Source organism: Mauremys mutica, chromosome 1 (genome assembly GCF_020497125.1).
Source record: "Mauremys mutica isolate MM-2020 ecotype Southern chromosome 1, ASM2049712v1, whole genome shotgun sequence".
Lineage (NCBI taxonomy): Eukaryota > Metazoa > Chordata > Testudines > Geoemydidae > Mauremys > Mauremys mutica.
Genome location: NC_059072.1, coordinates 137,039,734 through 137,066,800, shown reverse-complemented (window position 1 = coordinate 137,066,800; position 27,067 = coordinate 137,039,734). Strand labels below are relative to the sequence as shown.

At 47.2% G+C, this 27,067-nt stretch overlaps 1 protein-coding gene and 1 long non-coding RNA gene across 4 annotated transcripts; both read left to right on the top strand.

The window, feature by feature from the left end:
• The first annotated feature begins 1,149 nt into the window (after positions 1–1,149).
• LOC123349706 (C-type lectin domain family 4 member E-like) lies at positions 1,150–13,423 on the top strand. Of its 3 annotated transcripts, XM_044987892.1 has the most exons (6): positions 1,150–1,342; positions 3,018–3,116; positions 10,572–10,670; positions 11,359–11,510; positions 11,753–11,880; positions 12,199–13,423. In XM_044987892.1, exons 1-6 carry the CDS (start codon positions 1,306–1,308, stop codon positions 12,344–12,346), a joined length of 663 nt encoding a protein of 220 aa, XP_044843827.1. In that variant the 5' UTR covers positions 1,150–1,305; the 3' UTR covers positions 12,347–13,423. The 3 variants fall into 3 exon arrangements, with proteins under 3 accessions (XP_044843827.1, XP_044843829.1, XP_044843828.1); XM_044987894.1 differs by lacking the exons at positions 1,150–1,342; positions 3,018–3,116 and adding an exon at positions 10,333–10,434; XM_044987893.1 differs by lacking the exons at positions 1,150–1,342; positions 3,018–3,116 and adding an exon at positions 10,363–10,452.
• An 8,871-nt stretch (positions 13,424–22,294) lies between these two features.
• LOC123365198 lies at positions 22,295–25,569 on the top strand. The gene is made up of 4 exons (XR_006577472.1): positions 22,295–22,428; positions 23,121–23,271; positions 24,636–24,775; positions 25,475–25,569. It is a non-coding gene; the product is annotated as an uncharacterized LOC123365198 (long non-coding RNA).
• Positions 25,570–27,067: the final 1,498 nt, after the last annotated feature.

Genomic DNA, 27,067 nt, shown 5'->3' with positions numbered 1-27,067 from the left:
CTCCACTGTTAAGAGCCCGCTGCCTCACCTCTGCCGGCACGACCTTGCGTGTCTGATTCCCGACAAAGCGACATCTGGTTTTGTCTGAGTACTGGATAAGGGACAAACCCTAGAAAAGCAGGCCTGGCCAGTTTAATACCGGACAGAGGGGTATGAGAACTGGAAACTTTGGAGCCTCACGTTATTGGTTGTATGTATGATGGAAACCGTGGGAACAAAAGGCAGTCGTTACTCATGCAGTGGCTCCTAAGTCATAGGAAGTGGCCCCTTCTGAAGGACAGACTTACTGAAGGAACAGGAGACATCCACAACATGTTCCCCAAGCAAAGGAGGATAATAGGAAACTCCCAAGACTGAAATGGAAAGGGAAGTGGAGCAGGAGACAGAGCAGACGGCTGAACCAGATGTAGATACAGTCCTGTTGTCACTCAGATCAATCAGATTATGTAGAAAACCTTTGGCTAATTGAGAATTGCTGAAGTTGCAACAAGCCAAGTTAACTGTATATAGATAGTTTGTTTTTATATAGTTTTGACTGATGTTGAATAAGTTCTTTAGTTGGAAAAGGGGAGATGTGAGGATATGTCCCTGTAAGGGCTGTACTAGACTTAGCTGAATAGATCCATAAGGGAGAGCTGCAAGCATTTCTGAGGCAACCACCTGAGCGGTAACACCAGACTCGAAGTTGCAGAGCTGAATCTATAATAATAAATAATATAGTCTGATCTTCCTGAAGTTCTGACTGAGTCTCCATACACAGCACCCACAAACACTTCCTTCCATTCCAATATCAAACTGGCTTAATCCATAGCGTGTGAGATCTGACAAGCTAAAGATCCCCCCTCCCACCCCACAGACGCTGGGAAAACCTAGCAGATAAAGGGTTAATGTTACAATGTTACATATTGCAAAATGGCATGAATATTTTCAAAATAAAATATTTCAGGGATGAGGGATAGTTCCTCTTTTCCATCCCCATTTTCTTCACTTGTTTATGTATATATTCGGGGGGGAGGGCTAGGGTGGAGTTGCTTTTATTTCTCATAATTACGTACTTCTGGTTTGAAATGAGTCATCACAAGACGGGCTGAAAAATTTCCCTTCACTCCACTCCCTTCTGTGGGGTATTTATCTCCAGGCTCTGGCTTTCAGCCTCGCCATCTCATTAGCCATCATTAAGGCTCCTCATTTGTGTTTGACCAGCTCAGAATACAAGTTGTTCTTCAATAGAACGGCTCCTTGTGCTGGTGGCTACGTGTATTCCCTGGAGTCACCGGTGGGGACAGTGAGGTTCTGGGAGAGGCCATGACCCCAATGAGGAAATCCAGCCCAGGAACTGCAGGTGAGAATGGGAATTTCATCTCACTCTGTAGGGCGGGATGGGTTGAAATAGGGATTTGGGAAGGCAATGGAGAGGGAGTGATAGAGGAGATAAGTTCTGGAGAAAGACCATACAGAAATGGGGGAACGGTGGCTGGAAAGGATGAGATAGAGGGATTAGGAGAATGGAGCCAGGGAGTGACAGGCCTGGAGAATGGCCCAAAGGAATTGGGGAAGGGATAATGAAATTAAGAGAGAAAAGCAATGACCTTCTGTCCATTTCAATGACCCCACAGAAACAATGTCCAAGAAAGGGTGTCGGCCTCACCCCATTAAATGAACCAGTTGAAACACATTTGGATGATTTAAACTATAAACATTTCCTCCCATTTCTACAATCTTACTGTTCATTACAATGCCAACCTCTGACCTTACTAGATGCTTTGAAGCCCTGTCATGATTTTTTCACTGTAAACAACCCAATTTGTACCATTTGTATTTGTCTCTAACTTTGACTGACTTTTATAAACAATTGTATATAACGGGCTGAGCTGGACTTTCATTCCTTTGGGCAACTTAGAACACCAACCTGTGAGTAACAGGCCAGGAAATGAAGGGTTGATTGTAGCGCATGTAAACATGCCTGTGTGAACAATTGCAGCAGAGATGCAGCAGCATGGACCCCAGCAGAGGCTAGCAATGCAAGTACCCACCCAGGGTCCCAAGTGGGCTTGTACTGGGATGGCTAGCCTGTGCTGAAGCCTATGCCACCCTGTCCTCACTACCACTGTTACCTGCCCCAGCTAGAGTAAAGCTAACACAGGTATGCCTTACCCACGCTGAAATCACACCTCCATTTGCAATGTAGACATACACCTAGGAGGGAATATCCACACTTTGAGCTAGGGGTGTGAGTCCCAGCTCAAGGAAACACCCACACTAGCTTTGTTTGAGCTAATGCCCTAAAAATAGATTACCTGGAGCAGTGCAAGCAGCAAGTGGGGTAGCTGCCATAAGTGCGTGCTCATCAGATATGCTAGGTGTGTCATCAGGCCCTCCTGCTGCACATGCCACCATGGCTACAGTCTACTTTTAGCACACTAGCTTGATCAAAGCTAGCACAGGTATGTCTCCTCAAGCTGGGAATCACACCCCTAGCTCAAAGGGTAGCCAGATCCCTAAAGAGTAAGGAAAGATGGATGGGGAGAGGAGAGAGAAGGGAGTACAGAGGATCAACAAAGGGGAAGTAGAGAAGATGGGGATGGAAGGGCGGGATAAACAGGGAGAGGTGGGCGGTAGAGGAAGAGAATGCAATGAGAGAAAGGAGGAGTGGCTGGGGAAATGGAAGGAGAGAGGTATATGGGGAGATGTTATGAGGAGAAAAGGAGGTGCTGGGGGACCAATCAATGGACAGGAGAAGGAATAAAGGGGAAAGAGGAGGGGAGACAAGTCTTGCAGGTAGAGAGAAAAAGAGACAGAGAAGAGTTGGGGGACCCTGCACTAATCCCAGCTCCTGTATCTGAGCCACTTTTAATTACAGGCTTCTGGGTGCAGGTGTAATTCTAGGAAAATTCCTCACCTCTGTCTCAGGACACTATGTTGGAATCAGGAAAATGGGTACTGGGCCTCCTGGGCTCTCTTGCAATTTTATCTTTGGAAAAGGTGTGTGATTCCTGCTCTTACCTTATGTATTTCAGCCCCCACAAAAGAGAGGAAACGCTGCCCTTGGCTGAGCTTCTGGGTCATTCTTGTTTGTGCTGTTGTCCTCAAGGCCTGTGTCATCTATGGCTGCATGGGTGGGTTTTGAATTCTATTTATTTGTCTGCCTTGGAAAGAAAAAGTAAATGTATAAAACAAGAAGGGATTTTATTGCTTTCTTTGGGGTCTGTCCCTCCTCCTTCTTTCCTTTTTCCCATCTTACAACAACAAAGAGGATCTCCAGTAAGATAGTGGCTGGTAAATGTGGAACCAGTAAAATGAAAGGCTTGTAAACTCAAGCTGTGGAACTGCCTGCTGCAGGGAATCAAGCAAGTCTGGTGCAGTTGCTGGATATAAAAGGGGCAGCATAATTAAGAGAAAGGTAATAAACTCTCAGGCATTAGGGGATAAATGATCTCTGTAGGGATCAGGAAGAACCACCACCCCACAACCCCAAAGTGGGACAGGTAGCTAGATATGGTGATATATTATTTTCATTTGAGGCAGCTGACACCAACCTCTGCACCAACACCGGACTCGAAGTTGCAGAGCTGAACCTATAATAATAAATAAGATAGTCTGATCTTCCTGAAGTTCTGACTGAGTCTCCATACACAGCACCCACAATCACTTCCTTCCATTCCAATATCAAACTGGCTTAATCCATAGCGTGTGAGATCTGACAAGCTAAAGATCCCCACTCCCACCTCACAGACCCTGGGAAAACCTAGCAGATAGAGGGTTAATGTTACAATGTTACATGTTGCAAACCTTCATGAATATTTTCTAAATAAAATATTTCAGGGATGGGGAATAGTTCCTCTTTTCCATCCTCATTTTCTTCACTTTTTTATGTATCTATTCAGGGGGGAGGGCTAGGGTGGAGTTGCTTTTATTTCTCATAATTATGTACTTCTGGTTTGAAATGAGCCATCACAAGACTGGTAGAAAAATTCCCCTTCCCTCTGCAAGAAGCCTGATGCTGGACTTGATGGAACAATAATCTGTTCCTCTACACTTAATCCACTGCCCCATCCCCCAATCTGCCTATTGACACAGAGAGAAAAGTTTCCCTTCGTGAGTCACCAGCACTACTCCCCGCAGCACACCCATGTTTCCAGGTGGTTTCCATCGCAAGTGTGATGAAGCCCATTATAATTTATGTGTGGTCACTGGATCTCCCACTGCCTTCACTCACCCTTGCTGGAGGTGGGAACCTTTACAGGCTTGGCAGGAGACTGAAGGCATGCCCCACACCTCCCCTGACTCCAGAGGAAAGGCAGCTGTGTGTGTGGAAGGTTTCATTATTTTTCTGTCACTGTTATTGGGCCTTTCCTTCCTGCTGTCTCAGACACAGCAGCATGGGCTGAGGAGCCAGTGCAGCCAGCCAGCCAGACCAGGCTCTCATATGCTGCCGGGAGCTGGGCACAGTGTGCTGTAGGTCATGGTGCTGCAGGGTGTGGTGTGGGGCACTCAGGAGGATACACCTCCCTCACTGTCTGCCCCTGAAGTGCCAGGGGCTGCTGGAGGTGACACCTTTTGTATAATATGTAAAGCTTAATGCTGCTCCCTAGTGGAAATTAAAGAGCGGGCAATGTATTTTACATCAATAGCAGCATTTAGTCTGGTGTCCATGTCAAATTCCAACTCAGGCAGCTGGAATCCCCCTGGCAGGTCCAGTGGGGTTTTCATTTGCTTTCTACTGTCCTGACCTACTATTTGTGTCATTAAACAGCTGCCACATTTCACCCCAGAGGCAGCTGATTTTCTGTGATTAGGGAAGCATTTACTGTAAATACAGTCAGTAAAGAGCTGGGGCTTCCTTCCAGAAGAATGAACTGGAGAGAAACAAGTTGTTGTTAGTGTTACCAGGTCTGCTTAGCCTGGGGATTAATCAGTGTTGCCAACTCTTATTATTTTTCACAAAATTCACAATATTTGCTGTTTTTCTTAAAGCCCCAGATCCTGGAGTCATGTGTTTATGCAGGAACTTTAGTGCTCATTTAAAAATAAGTTTTTAGCCCTCCTGGTTTCAGGAAAAAAAACTCAAAAACATGACCCTGAAAGGAGCAAAAGCCAGATGGCAAATCATAAGATCCCATCATTTATTATGTTATAAAATGTCATCATGAGGGGAGGGCAGTATGACTTGGGGTTGGCGATCCTGTGCTTTAAAGCAGTGGTTTGTGCCTCATTAGACAAGAAATAAGAGACAGCCTAGTCAATCCAAAGCTTCCCCCCACTCAATAACGAACTCACAATTTTATCATGAGCCTTACAACATCCGATTTTTTTTTTTTACTTAAAGCGCCACTTCCTGGAGACAATCCCAGCTCTCATTAAAAAGAAAAAGGAAGTTTCTAGCACTCATAGTTGCGGAGAAAATTTTGAATGTGACCAGAGTGTTTCCTAAATGCTCTGAAACCAGAAGGCAAAAGACAAGTACCCAGCTTTCTGTGAATAAGGTGGATAAAACTGAGCAAAGAGAGAAACACCCTTCTAGACAGTCAGGAAACACTCCCTAACAGTGAGGGGTCTATTACACTGAAGAAAAATCTCAAGGGGAGATTGGGTGGGAGTCCAAACGTTTGGGCCTGGAGAAAGCCCTGAAGAATACACTGTAGGGACCAATCCTTCCTGAGCTAGCAAAGGAGAATTGGGGAGTGGCTATGCCAAAGGCAGCAGGTGAGATGGTGTGGGGGTATATGTCCAGAGGATCAGGGATATTAACTAGCCATGGTGGAGCTTGAGATGGCTCAGCAGGATGAGAGACCACTAAACAGAGCCATATGAGGACACAAGTTCTAAGTCAGCTCCCTGTCAAGGAGAGTGGATGGTTTAAGGGATCAGTGAATGGGGTTCTGAGACTTTCTTCTCAGGCCTTGAGTTTTAATTGAACCCCAACTTTTAGGGATCAGCTCAGCCATGAGAATTGGGGGATGTGATACAGAGCTTTTCAGAACTTATTCCAATTTGGCTCCACTTCAGGGGGCCAAGCTGGCTCAGGAGAACTGGTATACAGAGCTTTTTTCATCCAGGGCATTAGTTCCCAGCTGTAATTTCTGATCTCTTATAACCCTTTTTATTCATGAACCAAATTTCTTGAAACATATCCAGCACATTTGTCCTCACTGAGGACATCATTATTTTACCCCTCCTGCAAGGTACTGGACCCCTTCAGTTCCTAGTTCAATAGGAATAGACGGTGCTCAACACATCAGAGGATATCAGCATACATCTGAGTAGAGTTCAGCTAGTCTAATTTCAAGTTATCTGAGTACAAAAGCCTCAACATTTTTCAAAATGGGATGTATGTTTTTTCTGCTTACCTAACACCAGGACAGCTCAGCTAATTCCAACCTAACATCACATTTGTGTTATAGCTAAGCATGAGAAAGTTCTACTTTAACCACTCAGCTGCTGCGTCTTCATTAGATCACTCAAGGTATTTATAAAGCTGCTCCACCCTCTACATGCTCCTCCCAGTTCCTTGAGTGTTGGGGATTTAAGGGTAGCTTGTTGATATACTGCTCTATAAAAGTCAGAGCAAACATATATGTTCTCTCTATCCAAAGACGTGCATCCTGGGATTAATGTGGCAGGACTGTTATGGAAGGAGTCACCAGATGGTGCTGTTATTCAGTTTTACAAGTTCTTTTTTTTTGTCATGTAATCATTGTTCAGCTTTTGAAGAAATTATTTTCACAGAGTTTAAGACCAGAAGGGATCAGCTAGTCTGACTTTCTGAATATCCCAGGCCATCAAATTTCACTCAGTTATCCTGGTATTGAGACAAATTACTCGTGTTTGACTAAATCCTATCTCCTAGAAAAGCATCCAGTCTTGATTTTATGACATCAAGAGATGGAGAATCCACCTCTTTCCTTGGTTGTTTGTGCCAATGGTTAATCACCCTCTCTTAAAAACAGTGCCTAATTTCTAACTTAAATTTGCCCAGCTTTAATTTACAGTCCCTGGTTCTTGTTCTGCCTTTCTCCACTAGGTTAAAGAGCCCTTTAGTGCCTGGTATTTTCTTTCTGTGAAGATACTTAGACCGTATAATCAAGTCACCTCTTGATCTTCGTTTTGATAAGCTAAACAGATTGATCTCCTAAAGTCTCTCTAAGGCTTTTTTCCCACTTTGAATAATTTTTATGGCTGCGCTCTGCAACCTGTTCAATTGATCAACATCCTTTATAAAATGTGGGACAAAAGAACTCAATGCAATATCCCCGTATTGGTCTTGCCAGTGCTGTATATGTGGAATATTGGAAACTGTGTTAAAATTACAAGCCATCATTTAAATGTGGAAGGGATTTCCTGGACCCAGAGCCATCCCTTGGGTATGGTGAATTGGGACGACTGCTCAGGGCACCACACTTTGGGGGGCTCCGTGCTTCAGTGTGCGTGTGTCATGCGGGGAGCGCTAGGCCGGCCCAGGAAGGGTGGGGTTAGGGGTACCTGGGGAACCAGGCCAGCCCAGGGGGTGGGATTAGGGGCTGGGGGGGCCAGCCCAGCCCAGGGGAGTTAGTGGGAGGCCTGGCGCCAGCAGCAGGAGTCGGGCCCGCATTCACCAGTGAGAAGCATGCATTGTATTTCTTTTTCTTCCTTTCCCGCCACCGCACCGGCTGCCAGTATCCTAGCACTGCCAGCACACGCCAGTGCCAGGCTGACCCCATCCATTGCCCTTCCGCCCCAGACTCCTCCCTTTTCCGGGATCCCCCAGCACAGGGGGCCCCCTCGCCCCTAGCACAAGAGATACCCTGTGACTCTCGATCATCCCTCGCCCTCCAGCACAGGTGTTTCCTCCCCACACCAGATTTAACCTGCAGAAAAAATGTTAAGGGGGCCCATACAGGCTGATTTGTCCCAGGTCCCACACCCCGTTAGGAACGGCCCTGCCTGGACCTGTTTGCAGGCTGGGGGAGCCATGTGATCTAGGTCCTTTGTGGCTTTCTTCAAAAGAGCCAGTCTGCAGTGCAGTGTGGTGAGTTCTACCTTCCTGCCTTCAGTCTGGTCTGTCTCTGTGTCCCTATCTTTATTTACCAGTCAGCCAATCCTTGTGTCATCTGCAAATTTTATCACCAGTTCCTTTATATTTACTTCCAGATCATTGATTAAAATGTTGAATAGCATCAGACTTAGTACTGATCCCTGTGGAACCCCACTAGAAACATCCCCATTCAATGATGATTCCCCACTGACAACTTCTTTTTGAGATCTAACAGTTAGCCAGTTCTTAATTCTTTTAACATGTGCTTTATTGACGTAGTACTGTGCATGTTGTTTAATTAGCATGCCATGTAGGACTGAAAAGCTTTGCAAAACTCTAAATATATTATATCCACACAGTTACTTTTATCTGCCAAACTTATTTAATCAAAAATAAAATCAGATTTATTTGACAAGACCTACTTTCCATAAACCATGTTCATTGGCATTAATTCTATTATTTTCCTTAATTCTTTATTGGATGATGCCCATATCAATATTTCTAATATTTTTTCTGGGATCTATGTCGGGCTAACTGGCCCATAGTTACCCAGATGATACCTCTTGCCCTTTTTGCATTGAATTGAACTGCACAACAGCACTCTTCCAGTCTTCTGGAATTTCCTTGGAATTCCAAGATTTACTAAAAATTAACATGGGTGGGTCAGAGAACTCCTCAGCCACCTCTTTTAGGACTTTTTGGTGCATGTTGTCTGGGCCTTCTGATTTAAAAATGTTAATCCCTAGTAACGGTTGTTTCCATTATTTTGCTTAATTTCATTGGGGACAGGTAGATAATTGTGAAATTCCATCCTGTCTGGGAGAGACCGGTTTCTTCCTCTGTTTAGAAATGCACTTTAAAGCAAAAAATCAATGAGTATTCATAGTCCCTTATGTTCTGCTATCAGACACTGCACATTGATATTAATCACTAGTGTGTCATAGACTTTCATAAAAGATCTCAATCAATAGACTTTCATAATAGAGTAATATTGTACCCAATCAGTCAATACATTGCTTATCATTTGAGGTTCAGACCCCTTGTCCTTATAGCTCAGATAATGTTTCTCTTCCCTGCTTGTTAGCTTGATACCTTTGTTTACCTAGTATGTAAATAGATCTTCATTGTCTGCCTGATGACCAGGCTGGTCAGAGAAGCAAACCCATTCCTTTGTCTAAGGCAGACCTGTTTACTAAATCCCTCTGACATGCCTGATTTATATTTATTTTAGATATAATTCCAGCCTATCTATTCATAACTTTTAATACACACCATATACTTACATCATGCAAGACTATTAATGATTAGTGAATTATTAATTTTCCAATGACATATTATGTGACACCTATTAGATACAGATTATGACATCAGTGAACTGGGGTACACTGAACTGCTCAGGCCAGCTGAAACTTATTACCTGTTACCAGGGAGTCTCTTGCTCTCTGGCATTGGGATGCTGTGAGTGTCAGCCATCCCCCATCTTTCTTACTCACTTGATTTTTCTAAACAGGTGATAACTACTAGTTTTAACATTCCAGTCATGTGAAGTCTCCCACCAGGTTTCAGCAGTGCCAATTATATCAAATTTCTTCTCATCAGTAAGATTTTCCAGATCCTCTTGTACATTACCCAGGCTCCTGGCACTGGTACATATACAATTGAAAAAAACCCACTTCTCTTCACATTCTTTGCCACCTCAGTTCAAGAAGTTCCCAACACCTTGACTTTAAGTTATACGTTTAAACATTTGTACTGTTTTTGCACCCTCAGAACCCTCCCCCATGTGTTGTTAGTTTTACACCCTCCCAGCTGCCCCAGCTAGTCTCCAACCCAGATTAGCCCCTCCACCACCTGTGAGCTGCAGGCCATCCTGTTCATACAGCCCCTCCTCTCCTTGGAATGTGTCCAATGTTTCACAACACCCAAAGCTTCATCTTCACACCGGTCTCATAGCCAGTGGTTCACCTCCAGTATGCTCTGCCTTCCCATGCTTGTGGGACTGACAGGATCTGTACCAGGGTTAGTTCTGGGATGCAGGTTCTTTTGGGGGCACTGTAGCAAACAGCAAGAGTTTTCTCTCTGCCTTAATCTGTGCACCTAGACTTAATTCCTGGGGCAGAGCTGTTTCATGGGACGTGATGTTGGTGTTTGGCCTGGGAGCTGTAAATAGGCTAAGAAAATACCCATATTCAACAACACTGAAGGCCCCAACATCTGCTACTGCTCAGCAAGGGGTGACAATGTTAATGAGCTGTTTCCTGGCCACACCCATCTTGACCCACCCCATGTGGGTCAGACACTTCTCTTACCTTGTTGACCAAGAAAGATTGGCTTGCACTAGTCAGTAGAACTGGTTCCCACTGCCAGCAGAGAGATGAAGGAAGCTGAGCTGTCCTATTCTCCTCCTATGGGAGATTGGTTTTGTATGTATGAAAATACATGTAGGAGCAACTACAGTGTGACAGTTCTTGGCCAGGAGATGGAGAAGAAATCAGGTTGTATGTGGGGGTGAGAGGAGGGAAATATTGTATCCATTCTCTTTTTTTCTCTCCTTTACCAGTCACTCTCCTCATGGGAAATCCAAGCTGTGAAGTGCTCAAGGACCTGCCCCAGGGTTCCGCAGAGTGGCATTGTGTCGTGGGGAGAGATGAAGGGAAAGGTCAGTGACATCAAAAGAGAGAGAGGAAATCATCCCTGTGCCAGCGTTCTGGGCTAGGGCCTGATTTACACCCAGGTCTGGACTGACAGCAGGGACAGTGGGCTGGAGGGATTCACCTCTGAGGAGATAATGAGGAGAAAATGAAGTCTGTACAGAGGGGCTAAATGAAGGCTAAGGAGAGAAATGGCAATGTTCTTCAAGCACAGGCAGGGTATGAACAAGTACGATGGGGAGGGGTTAATTGAGAATGGTCAGAGATAGGAGGTATAACAGGAGAAAAAGAAGAGCAATTCAGGTTGAGGATGAGGAAATATTCTCTAACCCTAACATTCCCAAACCCATTAGACTATGGAAGCGAAGGGGTGGAAACTGTATTAACTGTGTTATTTTTGGCCTTGTCCAGATGAGAATTTAAAGGTATGTGGTTAGAACATGTCAGCTACCATGTAAGTCTACCTTGCCTTGTCTACACTGGGCTTACTGACCATGTTAGCTAACATCTTCTAATAATACATCTTCCATCTTAGTCTAAACAAAGATGTACAGCTGGGAGAGGTCAAACCCTTCAGAATAAACTGGAGGGAACAATTCAACATTGTCCACATACAATGGCAAAAATGTCCCTAGTAGGGATTTTCCATTTCTAATTATTATGATTCCTTCTCCTTGGATTTCTCTTCCCTCACAGGGCGAGTCTCGACATGCTGCCCTTTGGGCTGGGAGCCCTTTCAGACCAGCTGCTACTACTTTTCTAAAGACATCATGAACTGGGATAACAGCCAGAGGAACTGCACAGGGATGGGCTCCCACCTGGTGGTGATCAACACAGGAGCTGAGCAGGTATCTTGCTGGGGGTCAGACTCTATTGGGAATTCAGTGCCCAGCCCCAGAGGAGACACACACACACACACACACACAGACACCTGCTCTTGAATTTGAGTGGGTAGTTCTGGCTCCATGGTCACTCAGTCCTGGGCTTCCTTAGCCTCCAGCACCAGACTCACACTCCCCAGAGATTCCTGCCTGCTACTGTCTGCTCAGTAACTGCATCTAGTGAAATTTAAATTGATTTTTTTATCCAGGATTTCATTTCCAGTTATGTAAAAAGAACAGTTATTGGCATCCGAGTGGAGAATTACTATATTGGTCTGGCCCTGGAGAAAGGCCATTGGCGCTGGGTGGATCTGACTCCATATAACGAGACGGCAGTGTGAGTACCTTTTGGGATAAAGGCTGTTTTACCACCCTCCTCTTTGTCCAACAGATTCACATACAGTATAGTGGATATGTGTGTGTCTCAGAAAGAGACCTCTGTCACCTACTGGAGCTAAATGTTTCTGGTCCAGCAAAGGGAAGGTTTCTTAGGGCATCATGATGGGAGCTACAAACCCATTCTTGGGAGGAAGGGGAATCTCTCTGGAGGAGTCATAGATTATCATTTCCACCACTCTTCCATCACTAGATACAACTCTTTCCCCTGGGTCACTCATAAAGATACATCTGACACATCAGCTTCTCTGTCTTACAGGTTCTGGATACCTGGGGAACCAAATAACCTCATTGTGGAGAAATGTGTTGCTGTAGATACATCCCAAAAGGATAACAGGAATTGGAATAACTTCCCTTGTATCCCACCATTTCATCGAATTTGTGAAACTGCGGCAACAAATATTTGATTGAAAAACCCCCATCATGGATGTGAAATTAGAGAGCGAGCCCATCCCTCACCATGGGCAGCTCACAGAGAGATCAGATTGGAGGGTTTGTATCACTGTGAGTCCAGGGCTGTATAATATGCAGGAAGGTGGGGGTGGAAGTTACTGTGCTCAATGGCATGAACCCACCACAAAAAACATTTTTTTTTAAATTCCAAAAATGACTGACGTTGAAAAACACCAGACTTCAGCCAAGCTCTGCTTATGATGTCATAAAACTCCCTGTGACATCCCCCAACGAGTCCAGTGGAGAAGGTGGGTTGGGAATGGGAGGGCCAGTGGATTTGCCTCAAAGTGTTGTAGGGAGAGTTGCTATTTACTGTATTAATTCAGCCAATGTTGCTAAATGTAATAACTTCCCTTGGGCTCAGTACATCAGTCCCCAAGAATGTGTGTGCTGTGAATGGGAGTGTCTCATCATGTCCACATTGTTCTGGTGACTGCCAGGTGTAATAAGAGATTCAGCTTTCAGGAAAAAGATGCAGGGGTAAAGGTCTAAATCTCACAGCTCTTTGTTGTTCCAACCTCACAGAAAACATGTCTATGCTTGCAGCTGGGACTGTTTAGAAGGCCACACAGTTCATTATCCCTGATCCAAATTTAACTTCTTTTGTGATGAAGCAGAACAATTTATACCCCAGAGAAAGGCCAAGTTTTCAATCAAGAGACTGATCCTAGACCAGATCTCCTAGAAATGGAAAGGATCTATAAGCCCAGTTCTTTCCCACTGCCCAGGAGCTAGTGCTGGATTGTTCCCGGTCATGCATTCTCCACATCTTTGTCTAATCCTAGTATTGAATGACAGGAGCAATAGCACTTCCACTACTTCATCTGAGGAGACCACAGGCCTCGATGGGTTTTGTTGATGGGTTTTGAGGTGGAATGTAGGACGCTCTATATAAAGTTCTCTCTGGATGTGTTTCACCTAGTGCTGTCCCATCTCCTACTGCTTACTTCTGACTCTTACTGAATACGATTCCCCTGCAGAAATTCCCTGCTCATGTCAGAAATGTGTCTACTATTGTGTTTATCTTAATAAAGTCAAGCTGTAAATAACAGATTCTGATCCAGTTCATTCTGGGAAGCCCATTTCCTGATAAACCTGCTCTGACCTTCCACAAAGTCCAAGAACCACAGGGTGCTGGAATGAACTCTTACCCAGGATCCTTGAGTCACACGGGGCAGGATTGCTCTCAGTTCACATCAGGGTGTGTCATTTTCAAAATACAGAAGATATCTGGATAATTCCTATGCCCTGAATGCCAACCTCCTGCAAAGTGACAGGACCACAGTCTGCTGGTATGAAATCTTACAGACAAGAGATCTCCTGATTCTATAGGAGCAGCATTATTAGCTGCCACCTTATTGCTGATTCAATCCCAGGATCCCCACACAGCTCTGATAATGCACCTGACTCCTGACCTTCAGCACAATCTGCTGTGTCAGTCAAGAGCTTCCCACACAACTCTGGCAGTGCACCCCAGTCCTTACTCGCAGCACTCCTTCTTCATTTGGAGGAAAGGACCAAATTCCATGTTAATTTTGGTTTGTGGGCCAGGGTAGAATCATAGAATATCAAGGTTGGAAGGGACCTCAGGAGGTCATCTAGTCCAACCCCCTGCTCAACGCAGGACCAATCCCGAGATTTTTACCCCAAGTTCCCTAAATGGCCCCCTCAAGGATTGAACTCATAACCCTGGGTTTAGCAGGCCAATGCTCAAACCACTGAGCTCTCCCTCCCCCCACAGGACTATATATTCCCCACAATGCACAGTGGAATGGCCCCCAAGGGCTCTCGAAGGTTCGCCCAGAGATCAAGGGAATATATGACCTTAGTTACTATATAATTATTATTCCTGATGATGATTATTTATGCAACATGTCCAGCCAGTGAATAGAGAAGCAGCACAAATCTCTGTAAATGCCACAGACTGGAGCTGTTGTGATTAACAATTCATGTGGTCAGTTTTAAATACATTTTTTTACTACTATAGGAAAGGCAAATGTCTTGGTCAGGGAAGGTGCAGAAAGCAGGAGGGATAGACTTCATAGTATATCAGGGTTGGAAGGGACCTCAGGAGGTCATCTAGTTCAACCCCCTACTCAAAGCAGGATCAATCCCCAGACAGATTTTTGCCCCAGATCCCTAGATGCCCCCCATCCAGTACTGATCAGAAAAACCAGTCCCCATGTTTACATACAGCGAGGAATAATTTTCTGGTGTATTGTCCTCCTCAGGGCGCCCTTCGCCACCTTGTTCCTCAAACTGTAGATCAGGGGGTTCATCATGGGGATCACAAGGGTATCGGACACAGCCACCATTTTCTCCCAGTCCACTGAGCTGCCAGATGAGGGTCATAAATATGTAAAGATCAGGGTCCCATATAAGAAGGAAATGACAGTCAGGTGGGAGGCGCAGGTGGAGAAGGCTTTGTGCCTTCCTGCCGTGGAGCCGATCCTCAGGATGGCAAAGATGATGTAAGTGTAGGAGATGAGGATAGTGAAAACGGTGCCTATTGTTTCTATGGCTGAAAACAGGAAATGCACTCGCTTATCGAGGCAAAAGTCAGAGCAGGAGATTTCTTGGAGTGGGTGAATATCGCAGAAGAAATGATTGAGGACAGTGAAGTGGCCGAAGGACAGACCGAATACAGTCCACGTATGCACAGTGGCATTGACACAGGCGCATAGGGAAGATCCAGCCACCAGCTGGAAGCAGACTCTCTTGGACAGGATGACATAATAAAGCAATGGGTTGCAGATGGCCACAAAGCGATCGTAGGCCATCACAGCCAGGAGGCAAAGCTCATTGTTGGCACAGAAGGAGAAGAGGAAAACTGAACCACACACCCAGGGAAATAAATGTCTTTACTCGTCACTAGGGAACTGAGCATCGCCTTGGGGGCAATCACAGAGGAGCAGACAACGTCTAAGAGTGACAAGTTGCTGAGGGAAAAGTACATGGAGCTGTGGAGTTGGGAGTCAGCACTAATCAGCACAATCACCCAGACATTCCCCAGCAGGATGCAGAAATAAATGGCAAAGAAGAACACAAAGAGGATGTTTTGCAGCTTTAGACTGTCAGTTATTCCCTGGAAAACGAAGCCAGTCACTCTGGTGCAGTTTCCGGGAGCCATTTCTCCTGTCACTGTGCTCTGTGTCAAAGAAGAGGCAGAGGAGGGGATAGAAGCAATCGGAACCACAACAATAAATCTGATGTACAGTGGAGACTCGTGTTATCTCTTAAGAGATGCTGAAACAATGGAAATTCAATTTAGTCATAAATTCCAAAGCCCAAAGGAACCATTTTGATTATCTAGATCAGTGGATTTTTTTCTCATTTGTGGATGAATCCAAAATTTTGAATGGAGGTGGAAATTGTAGACATAATCTGTGGACCCCTAGGAATCCACGGACCACAGGTTGAAAAGCAGTGTTCTATGGTAACAACAACCTTTGGAGGACCCCTTAGATATAGTCTGTGGATCCCAAGGTGTTCGCAGACGATAAATTCAACACCCCCAATCTAGTCTAATTGCTTGTATAACACAGGTCATAATTTTTTTCCACTATTTTTCATTGTAAATTAGAGCATATCTTTTAAAAAATCATCCAATCTTGAATTAAAAATTGTCCGTAAACTGAGTATCCACCACGACCCTTGGTAAATCATCACCCCCTGTTAATAGAGGCTTTTTATGTTGAGCTGGTCAAAATTCCCACCTATCCCCTTGGAAATTTTTGAGCTTTTATGAATAAAACCCCAAATCCAAACAATTTTGGTGCTGGTCTATTTTGGCTGAAATCTGAAGTATTTTGGTTTTGAAATGGAGCAACTGGGAGATGTAGTCGAACCAACAAGACTGGCCTATAAAGGAGAATGGAAGCCTGAGGAACTTCAGCTAGACAGATCAACCTGTGGACTGCTCAGTGCTGAAGGTGTTTGAGAACAGGTCAGAGAAACACCCATCGGGATGTTTACTTGGTGTTACTTGGTCTTGCCCCAGCATGGGGAGCCTGACTTGACTCCATGAGGTCCCTACATTGCTAGGACTCCCAAATAACAATATTTGTATTGATTATTGTTATTTTATTTTATTTGTTGTAAAAATGCTGACATTTCCATGGAAAAGTTCAATGCAAAAGCGATTTGTTTGTTTTTGTGGAAGGAGGGCAATTTTCATCTATTTCCTAGGAATGTAGTGTTCCCACTCACTGTAGGGGGTCTGATCCAAAACAGATTGACGCCAAGTGGAGTTTTTCCATTGATTTCAGTGCACTTTGGGTCAGGCTGTTTGTTAATATCAGATTTAATCATCTTTCCAGCTAGCAGAGCGAGAAGCAAGGCAAGGTAACACTCAGTGTATTTGAACCTTCTGCACTCCCTAAAGGAGGAGATCTTCAAGGCAAAGAGATTAGTAAAGTTCACACCAAATTATAAAAGTACATGAACTCAAAGAAGAAAAAACACGTCCTCTTTTACTGAACAATTCAGTATGAGATTTTGAATGCACTGAAATCGGGAAATTGAAAGCAGGGTCTAAAATCCCAAGATGTTTGTAACAGCTTAACCTGCCTTTAACTGATGAGTAGAAACAACATCTCTAACAAAATGGCATGACCAGTCCACTGGCCAGCTCAGTCAATGCAAAATACAGCCAGACCCACCCAACCATCTCTCTACGTGGGCTGCTACCCAAAATCTCTTTAAAGGTAAAGTTATGGAGCCAGATCCTGAGCTGGTATAAACTGGAATAGCTGGTGGACTTTTCATTCGAACACTTTAATACTTTGAGATCATTTTGGGTTAAAGTCTTGCAACTAAAAACTAAAAACACGGTAAACAATATATTTGCATGAATATTCAGTCATTTCCCTGAGATATGCATCTTCTGCACAAACTGGTCTTCTTTGGCTGCTTTTTATTACAGTTCCTAGTTTTTTTCAGATTTGCCCATCTATGGTTATGAACAAGGTCACCAGTAACAAAGTTCTTGCATTTCTCCATGAAACTAAGAAACACCAAAGATAGGAATAAAAATTTCCATATGGAAATGGAAGCATAGAGTCACACTCATCTGGAAGCCCCATTTCCTAGTAATGTGGCTATTTTGGTACTAGATTTCTACAATTCTTTACCTTATCAATGTGAAAAATTAAAATGCATGTGCATGCGTGCACACACACACACACACACGTTTCAATTGTCCTGTTTGGACTAATCAAGTTTCATCATAATAGGAAACCACCAGAAAACATCAAGGAGAAAAAAAACATTATATTAAACAGACTATTGAAAAATAAAGGATTTTTTCCACAAAATGGAATATTAATATATTATTATATCCGTTATCATTTACAGGTTTCAGAACTGATCCTAAAACATCATCAACTCTTACCTTGTTGTAACAACGCAATATACAGAACACTTTCAAATGCCGTGTTCTCCTAATTGTGATGTAATATGGGATAGAAAATAAATTAATTCAAGAATCATTTTCAGGTAGAAAGAGCCAAAATTGCTAGTAAAGTGAAAACATCTCATCTCTAAGTGAATCCCTCTAATACTGTAGCTATTTCGAGAAAGTGAACTGAATGACAATGTCAGAGAAAAAGAATTACTTTAAAAAGAAGGAGGTGAGCGTTTTGGAATTTCCAAAGGCTGTTTGCTTCAAAGCAATTGACAATTGGCCCTTGTTGTGCCTTGTGTGCCCTTGTTGCCAAGAAGGCTAACGGCATTTTGGGTTGTATAAGTAGGGGCATTTCCAGCAGATCGAGGGATGTGATCATTCCCCTCTACTCAGCACTGGTGAGGCCTCATTTGGAGTACTGTGTCCAGTTTTGGGCCGCACACTACAAGAAGGATGTGGATAAATTGGAGAGAGTCCAGCGGAGGGCAACAAAAATGATTAGGGGGCTGGAGCACATGACTTATGAGGAGAGGCTGAGGGAACTGGGATTGTTTAGTCTGCAGAAGAGAAGAATGAGGGGGGATTTGATAGCTGCTTTCAACTACCTGAAAGGGGGTTCCAAAGAGGATGGATCTAGACTGTTCTCAGTGGTAGAAGATGACAGAACAAGGAGTAATGGTCTCAAGTTGCAGAGGGGGAGGTTTAGGCTGGATATTAGGAAAAACTTTTTCACTAGTAGAGTGGTGAAGAACTGGAATGGGTTACCTAGGGAGGTAGTGGAATCTCCTTCCTTAGAGGTTTTTAAGGTCAGGCTTGACAAAGCCCTGGCTGGGATGATTTAGTTGGGTTTGGTCCTGCTTTGAGCAGGGGGTTGGACTAGATGACCTCCTGAGGTCCCTTCCAACCCTGAGATTCTATGATTCTATGATTGCAAATGTTTGGTTTTTTTCCCAAATCAGCATTTTAGAAATGCCAACCACAAACAATGCAAAGTCAGCAATTGCAAATATAACTTTCTTCTTATGAAACTAAAAGGCCAGGTGTCACCAGAGCCACCTGATCTATGGCAGGGGGGTGCTTGGAGTGGTAGATTTAAGCCTCATATTAGCATTCTAGCACCTTTCCATAACTAAACCAGTAGCTATGCTATTTATAATAAGTCAATTAAAACCACAAACTAGGAATAAACTCTGATTACGTTCAATAACCAGCATTCTTGTTGAAATCAGTAAGATGATGTTAACAATGTTTCACTTTATATTAACTGAGGAGATATGAATGAAGAGCAATGTTAAGCAGCGAGAGCTGAATTAAAACGATGGGTGAGACCCTCATGCCTGCTCTGGCTTCTTGCACAGCCGAAAACTGGAGTTCTGCAGTGGGGAAGCAGAGGCAGCAAGTGAGTTTGGAAAAGCTTCCACCTCCAAAGGAAAGGACCCTAATGAATACTAAGTAAAACAGCTCTCTCTCTCCCATGCTCACATGCAGTATCTTATCATCCTGTACAACCTATGGCTACAAATCTCTATAATTCACCATGAGTGAGTGGAGAAAGTGGCAGGACCAGCCTGTCCTTCTCAGAAGATAGTTCTTTAGCAGAGTCATAAAGCAGCTTCCTAGAGAATACTCACTGATCTCCACCTAAAGGGCCACAATGAATTGCAGGTCAAACAGTATCAAGAAAGATGGTTCCCTTGGAAGCTAGGTGGGTCCAGATGTTCCTGTTCCTTCTCCCGCTTCACACTAAGAAGAAAACTCAACTATGCAAGAGAGATTTCATTCCATTATCGGTGTGTATCCATCCCGAACCCATAAGACCATACATGGGAGCAGAGAATGGTGCACTGGGGACAATCTTCGCTCTCCAGGGCTGTCAACTGGGAATATTTCACCAGCACAAAACCCACTCTGGGAAATTTTAAATGAAAATGTTTGATATGCAAATAAATGAAGCACATTTTTAGAAAAAAAAGAAAAAAAGGAAAAGCCCTCCATTAAACAAGATTCTTTGAAACCAAGGGGTCTTGCCCCAGCATGGGGAAACTGACTTGACAACATGAGGTCCCTTCCACCCTACATTTTCATCTTCATATGCACAGCATATGAAATCTTTTAAAACAGTACAGCACAATGGACCAGACACTCAGTTGGTATCATTCACCGTAGCTCTGCTGATGCTGATGAATCCGTGACAACTGATGCCAGGTGATGCGCTATCCTGATAGTCCCAAACTATGACATGCAGCTTTCAGGATAGTTTAGGATAGTTTAGGCAGTTGGTTCCATTTCACTGCAAGTTATTTTGTGAGAGAAAATGAAGACAACATTTTGGGATCAAAAGCATCAGCACTTTGAGAACAGAAAAACAATCTTTTCTCTTGGTTGACAGAATGGATTTTTGAGATCTCCTTCAGTATTAGAACTGAAAGAAAAATAGACCACTCACCTTAGTCTTTGCCCCGTAATGTTAAAACTTGTTGCAAAATAGAGATCTCTCTTTCTTGAACTTAAAGGGATTGTGTAAGGGTTAATTGGAGTTGGGGTTTATTTGTTCTGCCAACACAAGAGGACAGAATTCATAGAATAGCAGTGTTGGAAGGGACCTCAGGAGGTATCTAGGCAAACCCCCTGCTCAAAGAAGGACCCATCCCCAGACAGAATTTTACCTCCATTCCCTAGATGGCCTCCTCAAGGATTGAACTCACAAAACTAGGTTGAGCAGGCTAATGCTTAAACCACTAAGCTATCCCTCCTGAATTCCAGGTCAGGCACAAGTGGGGTGAGTGTGTCGTTAAAATACCAGTTGCCTCTCCCGGCAGCAGGAGGTAGTTAGACACCAATATATGGTCCTCAATTATTGTTCAAGTTCTTAGACATATTGATGCTTCTCTTTGTCTTTTCCTCTGTTTCATGCAGTTCATGTGTCTGAAAATCCCCTCTAGCAAGAAGCACGTCCAATCACAAATACACTTAGAGGAGCACAGCAAGATACGGCTTGTGCTGAAGCCCACGGTCTGTAGCAAGTTCACAACTAGAAATCAGTGCCCCTCTGGCCGTTTCACCGCAGGCAGCCATGTGGGGGTGGAGGGGTTCAAACACGGCTTGGATCAATGCTCTCCATCCTAGCTCAGACTTTGGTTGGTTTCCTTCATTTCCCCCCAGTCCTGGTAGCTTATTCTGGGAAGTTTCTCAGGCAGCAGGAATTCTCCATGGCCTTTCAGGAGAACGGGGAGTGCAAACCTGCTCGGGCCTCCATAACAGCCAGGTCCCTACCAAATTCAGGGCTCACTTTGACTAGTTTACAAACCCTCTGGCCTTGAAATTGACCAACATCACTATTTCGACGTTTCCACCTGAAATTTCCTGGTATTGTAACCATGGGGGTCCTGACCAAACTGGGAGAATGGGGGAGTTCAGAGGTTGTTGTGGGGGGGGTCACAGCATTGTCACCCTCACTTGTGTGCTGCCTTCAGACCTGGGCTCCAAGGGCAGCAGCCAGCAACCTTTCTGAAGCTAGAGGAGGTTCCCAGATGTGCAGGTGGGTCCCTGCTGTTGGGAGCACCTCAGCTCCTATCTACTACTTGGGAGCACCTCGGCTCCTACTATTTTTGGGGCATCCAGAGGAATGGACCCCTGAGCCCCAGAAGGAACTGCAAGGGAAGCCCCGAGCCCCCGCTGCAGAGGCTGGGCAGAAGTCCGGAGCCCAGGCACCCAGAGTGACGGCAGGCGTGGGGAGGGGCATGAAAGTCCTGAGTCCTGTGCCCCAGCACTGGCTGACCCCACGGGGGGCCAGAAGCTCTGAGTCCGGGCACCCAGAGACGTGACTGGAGCAGAAGCTGCCAAGACCAAAGCCCTGAGCCCAACGCTGGGCTGATGCAGCGCACTCACTTCTGCATTGCCTCTGCAGTGCATCTGATATCCCCACGGAGAGGAAGTCCTGTCCCCAGCCTCGCAGAGAAACAGCTAGGAGGCCCCTACTGGGTTCTCCTGGCTGGGGGGCTCCCTGCAGGATGGGGAGAGGTGGAGTCTCGGTTTCCTGGTGTCTTCACGTCACAACTGCCTGTCATTCTGGAAGGTGCCTTTTAGTGAATTACAAGTAATTGGGCTTCATATGGTGCAAAGTGTGTGAAATTTCATAGCCTGTGAAATAGAGGCCAGATTAGGAGATCGAATTGTTTCATAACCTCTATTAAAAGCTCAGTGTGGGGTGAGGAACAGACTCTGCTGTTTTACTGGGTAGCCTGCTTGCTCCCCAGAATCAATAATGAGCAAGTGGGGTGATCCGGGGTGCAGCTCAAACATCCAGCTGGGCTGGCCAGGGGCAGACATCAGGCCTGCCAGGGAAAGGTGGGTGTGGCAGTGACTTCACAAAGGCCTTTGGCAGGAACTCAGCCTATTGGGCAAAGATGATGAGGCGTCTGTGACCTCACAGAGCTCCCTTGACAACAGCCAGGCAGGACAGGGATGTGGGGCAGGGGGAACCTCGGAGAGCCCTGTAGCCTTGCTGCAGCAAGCCTCCATCTCGCGGTCTCTCGCTGAGGACCAAAAGACATTGGTGTGCAGGAGATTCAGTGCGTGTGTTTGTCATTCCCGTGTGGATTTTTTTCAAAGACATTGTCATCTGTGTAGAAGGTAAGAAAAAATATAGGCTCTAGATATAGATACAAGATAAGGGACTCTATCCTAGCAGATTCAAAGGCATCACCACCCTCCTAGTGAAAAAGTTTTTCTAATATCCAAGCCTTCCACACTGCAACTTGAGATCATTGCTCCTTGTTCTGTCATCTGCCAGCTCTAAGATTTCATGAGAATCAATCTTTCATTAGGAAAATAATTCAAAAATGCAAATACAAAAAACTTGGATGAAATCAGCCCATCCTCATCTCTAGTGTCTGGGAGTGTAGGCCTTACGAGCCAGACTGAGACCCTCATGGGCTAGTAACACCCAGGAAGCCAGTAAAATAATTCCAATTCTCTTAGCATCCAAGCCTCCCTAATCCAAGGAACACCTGAGGGCTGCGGGAGACAGAGGAGTGCTGAGAAGGTCTAACTCATGACTGAAAATACAGAGATGTGTTATTGGCTTTGGATGAGGGACAAGGAGCAAATCCGTCAGTCACTACAACAGGTCACACTCGGAGCCAGGGAGACTGGGAATAGAGTCCTGATGGCACGTCCCAGCTCTGGCTTTCTGGAGGAGGAGGAAGACACCAGCTCCCCTAGCTGACCCTGAGGCACCTTCTGGGCCCAAATGGAGGTGGCCCCGGTACAGCTATGGAGTGTCCCAGGAGTGTTCCGCTAGTGGCATTGTATTGTTTTCACAGCCAGTTTCGATCTCTGGTTTCTACCCCTTGCCCTGCTGGCAGGGCATTGTGCGGCACCCGTTGCAGGCCACCTGGGTGCAGGAGATCGAGGAGGGTGAAGGGAGGAGCAACCCTGAGCATCTGCCATCCAACTCCATCCGATCTAAAGCAAGTAAGTGGAGTTCTCCAGAGCCATCCCCAGTGTGGTGGGAATATCCCACCACTAGGACTCCCAGCCCATCCCTTGTCAGGGTTTGTTCCCCAAGTTGAGGGTTCCTGTGCCCTGGGGTGGGATGTGCCGGGAGGAGAAATTGCCTCAGCAGAGGGGAGGTGGGCAGGGGAGCAGGCAGGCTCGTTAATGAGAGGCTGCTTTGAAGGCAGACTCATGGCTGCTCCCCACTCAGTTCCAGGATGGAGCGAATAAGGCGGATACTCAGGAGGAAGGCCGGGCAGGTGGCTCCAGAGCCAGCAGTAAACATCAGCCAGCCTTCCCAGGAGGAGAGCGGCCCCTCTGACCCCGCGGGCGGGGAAGAGGCTTGTGGCCAGGGGAAAGAGAGGAGCTGCGTCACATGCTGGAGGAGGAGGACGACACCAGCTCCCCTAGCTGATCCTGAGGCACCTTCTGGGCCAAAATGGAGGTGGCCCCGGGTTCAGCTATGGAGGAGAGAGCCAGGAGAGGGCAGGAGCCGGGGAAGGCAGCTCTGGGGCTTCCTTCGCAGGAAGCCAAGGAGCCAGGAGCTGCGCCCCAGGGCCCAGCAGGAGCCGTCCACCACCATGGCAACTGAAGAGCCCTGCGCCAGCCCGACCCTGGCCCCCGAGGAGCCTCCCGCCAGTACCACCCTGGCCACCAATGAGCCTCCCGCCAGTACCACTCTGGCCCCAGAGGAGCCTCCCGCCAGCCCAACCTTGGCCCATGAGGAGCCTCCCGCCAGCCCCACCCTGGCCCCAGAGGAGCCTCCCGCCAGCCCCACCCTGGCCCCAGAGGAGCCTCCCGCCAGCCCCACCCTGGCCATAGAGGAGCCTCCTGCCAGCCCAGAGCAGGAGTTGAGCGACTGCGCGACAAACACCAGCAGCTCTGCATACTCCTGCGGGGCCAGCAGCTCCTCCGTGGGGTCTGGCAGCCCTGAGTTTCAAGGCTCCCTCTTTGGAGGTGAGGGGAGACCCAGGGGAAAGGGAGGAGGACTGGGGCGGTGGGGGACTGGTAACACCCTGTGCCCATCTGCTCGCCAAGGCGCCGGGACTGACCCATGTGAGCCCCACTAAAACCAGTGGGGGTGGCACAGCCACGCCCCATGGCAGGGGATGCTGGGCGGAGTTGGGGAGCTCCAGCCTCCCCTGATCATGTTGCAGGGGGGGGCTGACTGCCATGGGGCCCTGAGGCTGATGGGGCTGAGGGCGTCTCTGGGAGGGGCAGGGTGGGGCCCTCGCTGCCATGGGGCTCCTTACAGAGAAAGGGGAAACATGGAGCCTTCTCTGTCCACTGCATCCCCCCAGCAGCAGAAGGGATTAAACTTTCTCCTTCCCTCCCTGGTGCAGACACCCCCAGTGCCCAGGTGTCGTGGGCTGAGGAGGAGGAAGAGGAGGAGTACATTGAGGAGGAGGAGGAGGAGCAGGATTTGTCCCCTGATGAAGATACCATCATGGTGATCCAGCAGCACCTCCAGGGCAGAGCTGAGGTACAAAAATCCCCCAGCTGCGCTGCCACCAAGTCTGTCCTGCTCCTTGTTCCATCACCACCCAGGCAGGGGGTCTTGTACCAGAGAATCCCTCACCCCAATGGGAGGACACATCTCCTCTGTTATCTGGCACCCCAAAGTGGGGACATTTGTCCCACACTGGCCAAGGTCCCCGCAGACACTGTCCAAGTTAGAACCCCTGTCTGTGCAGGATGACACTGGTTTCGGGAAGGGAGCGGCTTTCCCTGTCCAACCCCATGGAGGTCCTGAGCCCTGGAGCTGGTTTGGGTCTGGGGTCCAGGGCATGTGCCTTGATCCTGACGTGCTGTTCATGGATCAGGGGTTCAGAGGGGATTGCGTTACCCCTCCGTGGCTGATCCCAGCCTTCCCTCCTCTCCTCATTCTCTGATCTCCTGCCTGGACTCTCCCGGGGATCCTACCTCCCACCCATTGCAGTTTGGCTGGTCCATACTCTGCTGGGTACCAGGCCCTGCACAGAGAACTGCTAAGAGCAAGGATTGACGAGGCAGCAGGCATCTGGCCATGAACTCTTGCTAAGTGTCCCTGGAGTGATGTGAATGGGAGAGGCCACGATGTGCCTTTTGAGTCTTGCCAGGGCTCCTGGAGAATCCTCCTAATTGTCCCCTGACTGGTGTAGCCCCATGTCCCATAACTGATGGGTGATCCCTCTTCTTGCAGACTCTGCACAACCGCTATTCGCGGAGCCTGGACACCATCCTCAGGGTCCGGCTGACAGAGACCCCACCATGGAGAAGCTGCAGCACCTCCTGGAGGTGAGTAGAATGGACGGTCTGGGGTGGAATTGCCCCTGAACCCTGTGGGAGGGCAGCAAAGGAGAGACTAGAAGAACCACGGTTCCATTGTGTCCTCCCAGCTTGGACCCAGCCGCCACACGTTCCCAGAGCTGCCAGTGCAGGGGGAAGGAGCTGGGAGTGTCAGCCAAAGCTCTGCACGGTTGCATTAAGCACTAACAGTGAGCACCAGGCCTGGCTGGGGCCTGTGAGACTGAAACCTCTGTGAGATACAGGACATGAGCCTCAGAGAAAAGTCACTGGCTCCTCTCTAGGGAGACCCTGAGATACAGGAGGAGCCTCAGGGAATCAGCTCTTCTGTCCTAGGGACACTGCAGTTCCCGGAGGGATTGTCGTCACGGCTGTTCCGTCCATCCTACCAAGGCCTTTGCAGTTGGGGTCTGGGGTCCAGGGCATGTGCCTTGATCCTGACGTGCTGTTCATGGATCAGGGGTTCAGAGCAAATAGACCAGCCCCACGACTGACCATTGTCCCAGCCTGGAGAGACAAGGAGCTTGTGCCCAGCAAGACATGGGCAGTGTCACGAACCCCCTTTTCAAGCTCTGCGACCAGGGCTCGGCGATTCCACCCTGAGCACAAAGTCTCAGCCCCTTGGGGAGGGGGAGAGGCTCATTTGTAGAGCATGTACACCTGCCTGCTGACCCTCCCCTGCCTCCTTCTCCCGCAGCACATCCATCTCTCTCTCCAGTCAAAAAACACCCAGGAGAGAGCCAGGGCCGTACAGACCAGCCCTGCTCCAGTTTGCCACCTCCCTGCCTGGATTTGACGTAAGTGACCTCTGACCCCAGCCTCCTGCAGACCCCAGCCTCCTGCAGAGTCAAGTTCCTCATCCCCTGGCTAATTGGTCCCCCCTGGGTCCATAAGGGACTGCGTTCCATAGGACGCTGGCTGGCAGGGTCGTGCCTGGCCTCAGGGCCCTTGTTATTCTGGAGCAGCGAGGCAGCGAGTGCTCAGCGAGGACCCTTGCCCTGCTCCCTTTGCTCCGAGCTCCCTTGGGGGCAGAGAGGAAGAGGGCTCTCGCTCCTCTCCCCCAGCGCCTCCTACAGAGGGGTGGGAGCAGAGCTCAGGTCTAGGGACACTGGGGAGCTGAAGGGAGAATGTTGATGGATTCCCCTCTCCTCCTCCTTCAACCAGAGCTCCTCCACCTTCTCCAAGGCAGGCGAATTCGTGCTGCAGCTGGGTCTCTACATATCCCACCCAGCCAGTGACATCAGTCGGCAAGCCAGGGGTGGGATATATTGGCTGCAGAGGCTCCTGCTCCAGAAGAGGGGTAAGAAACCCAGCTGGGCAATGGGACCCCATGGAAACAAGCCTCTGGGAGACTAGCTCCAGCTGGCCATTGGGACGCCTCTAGAACTAAGGCCTCTCTGCTTAGACCCACTGTAGCGAGGAAGAGGAACCCCAATAGAAACAAGGGCCCTCCTCTGAGACTCCCTCTGCTGGGCAGTGGGACCCTACA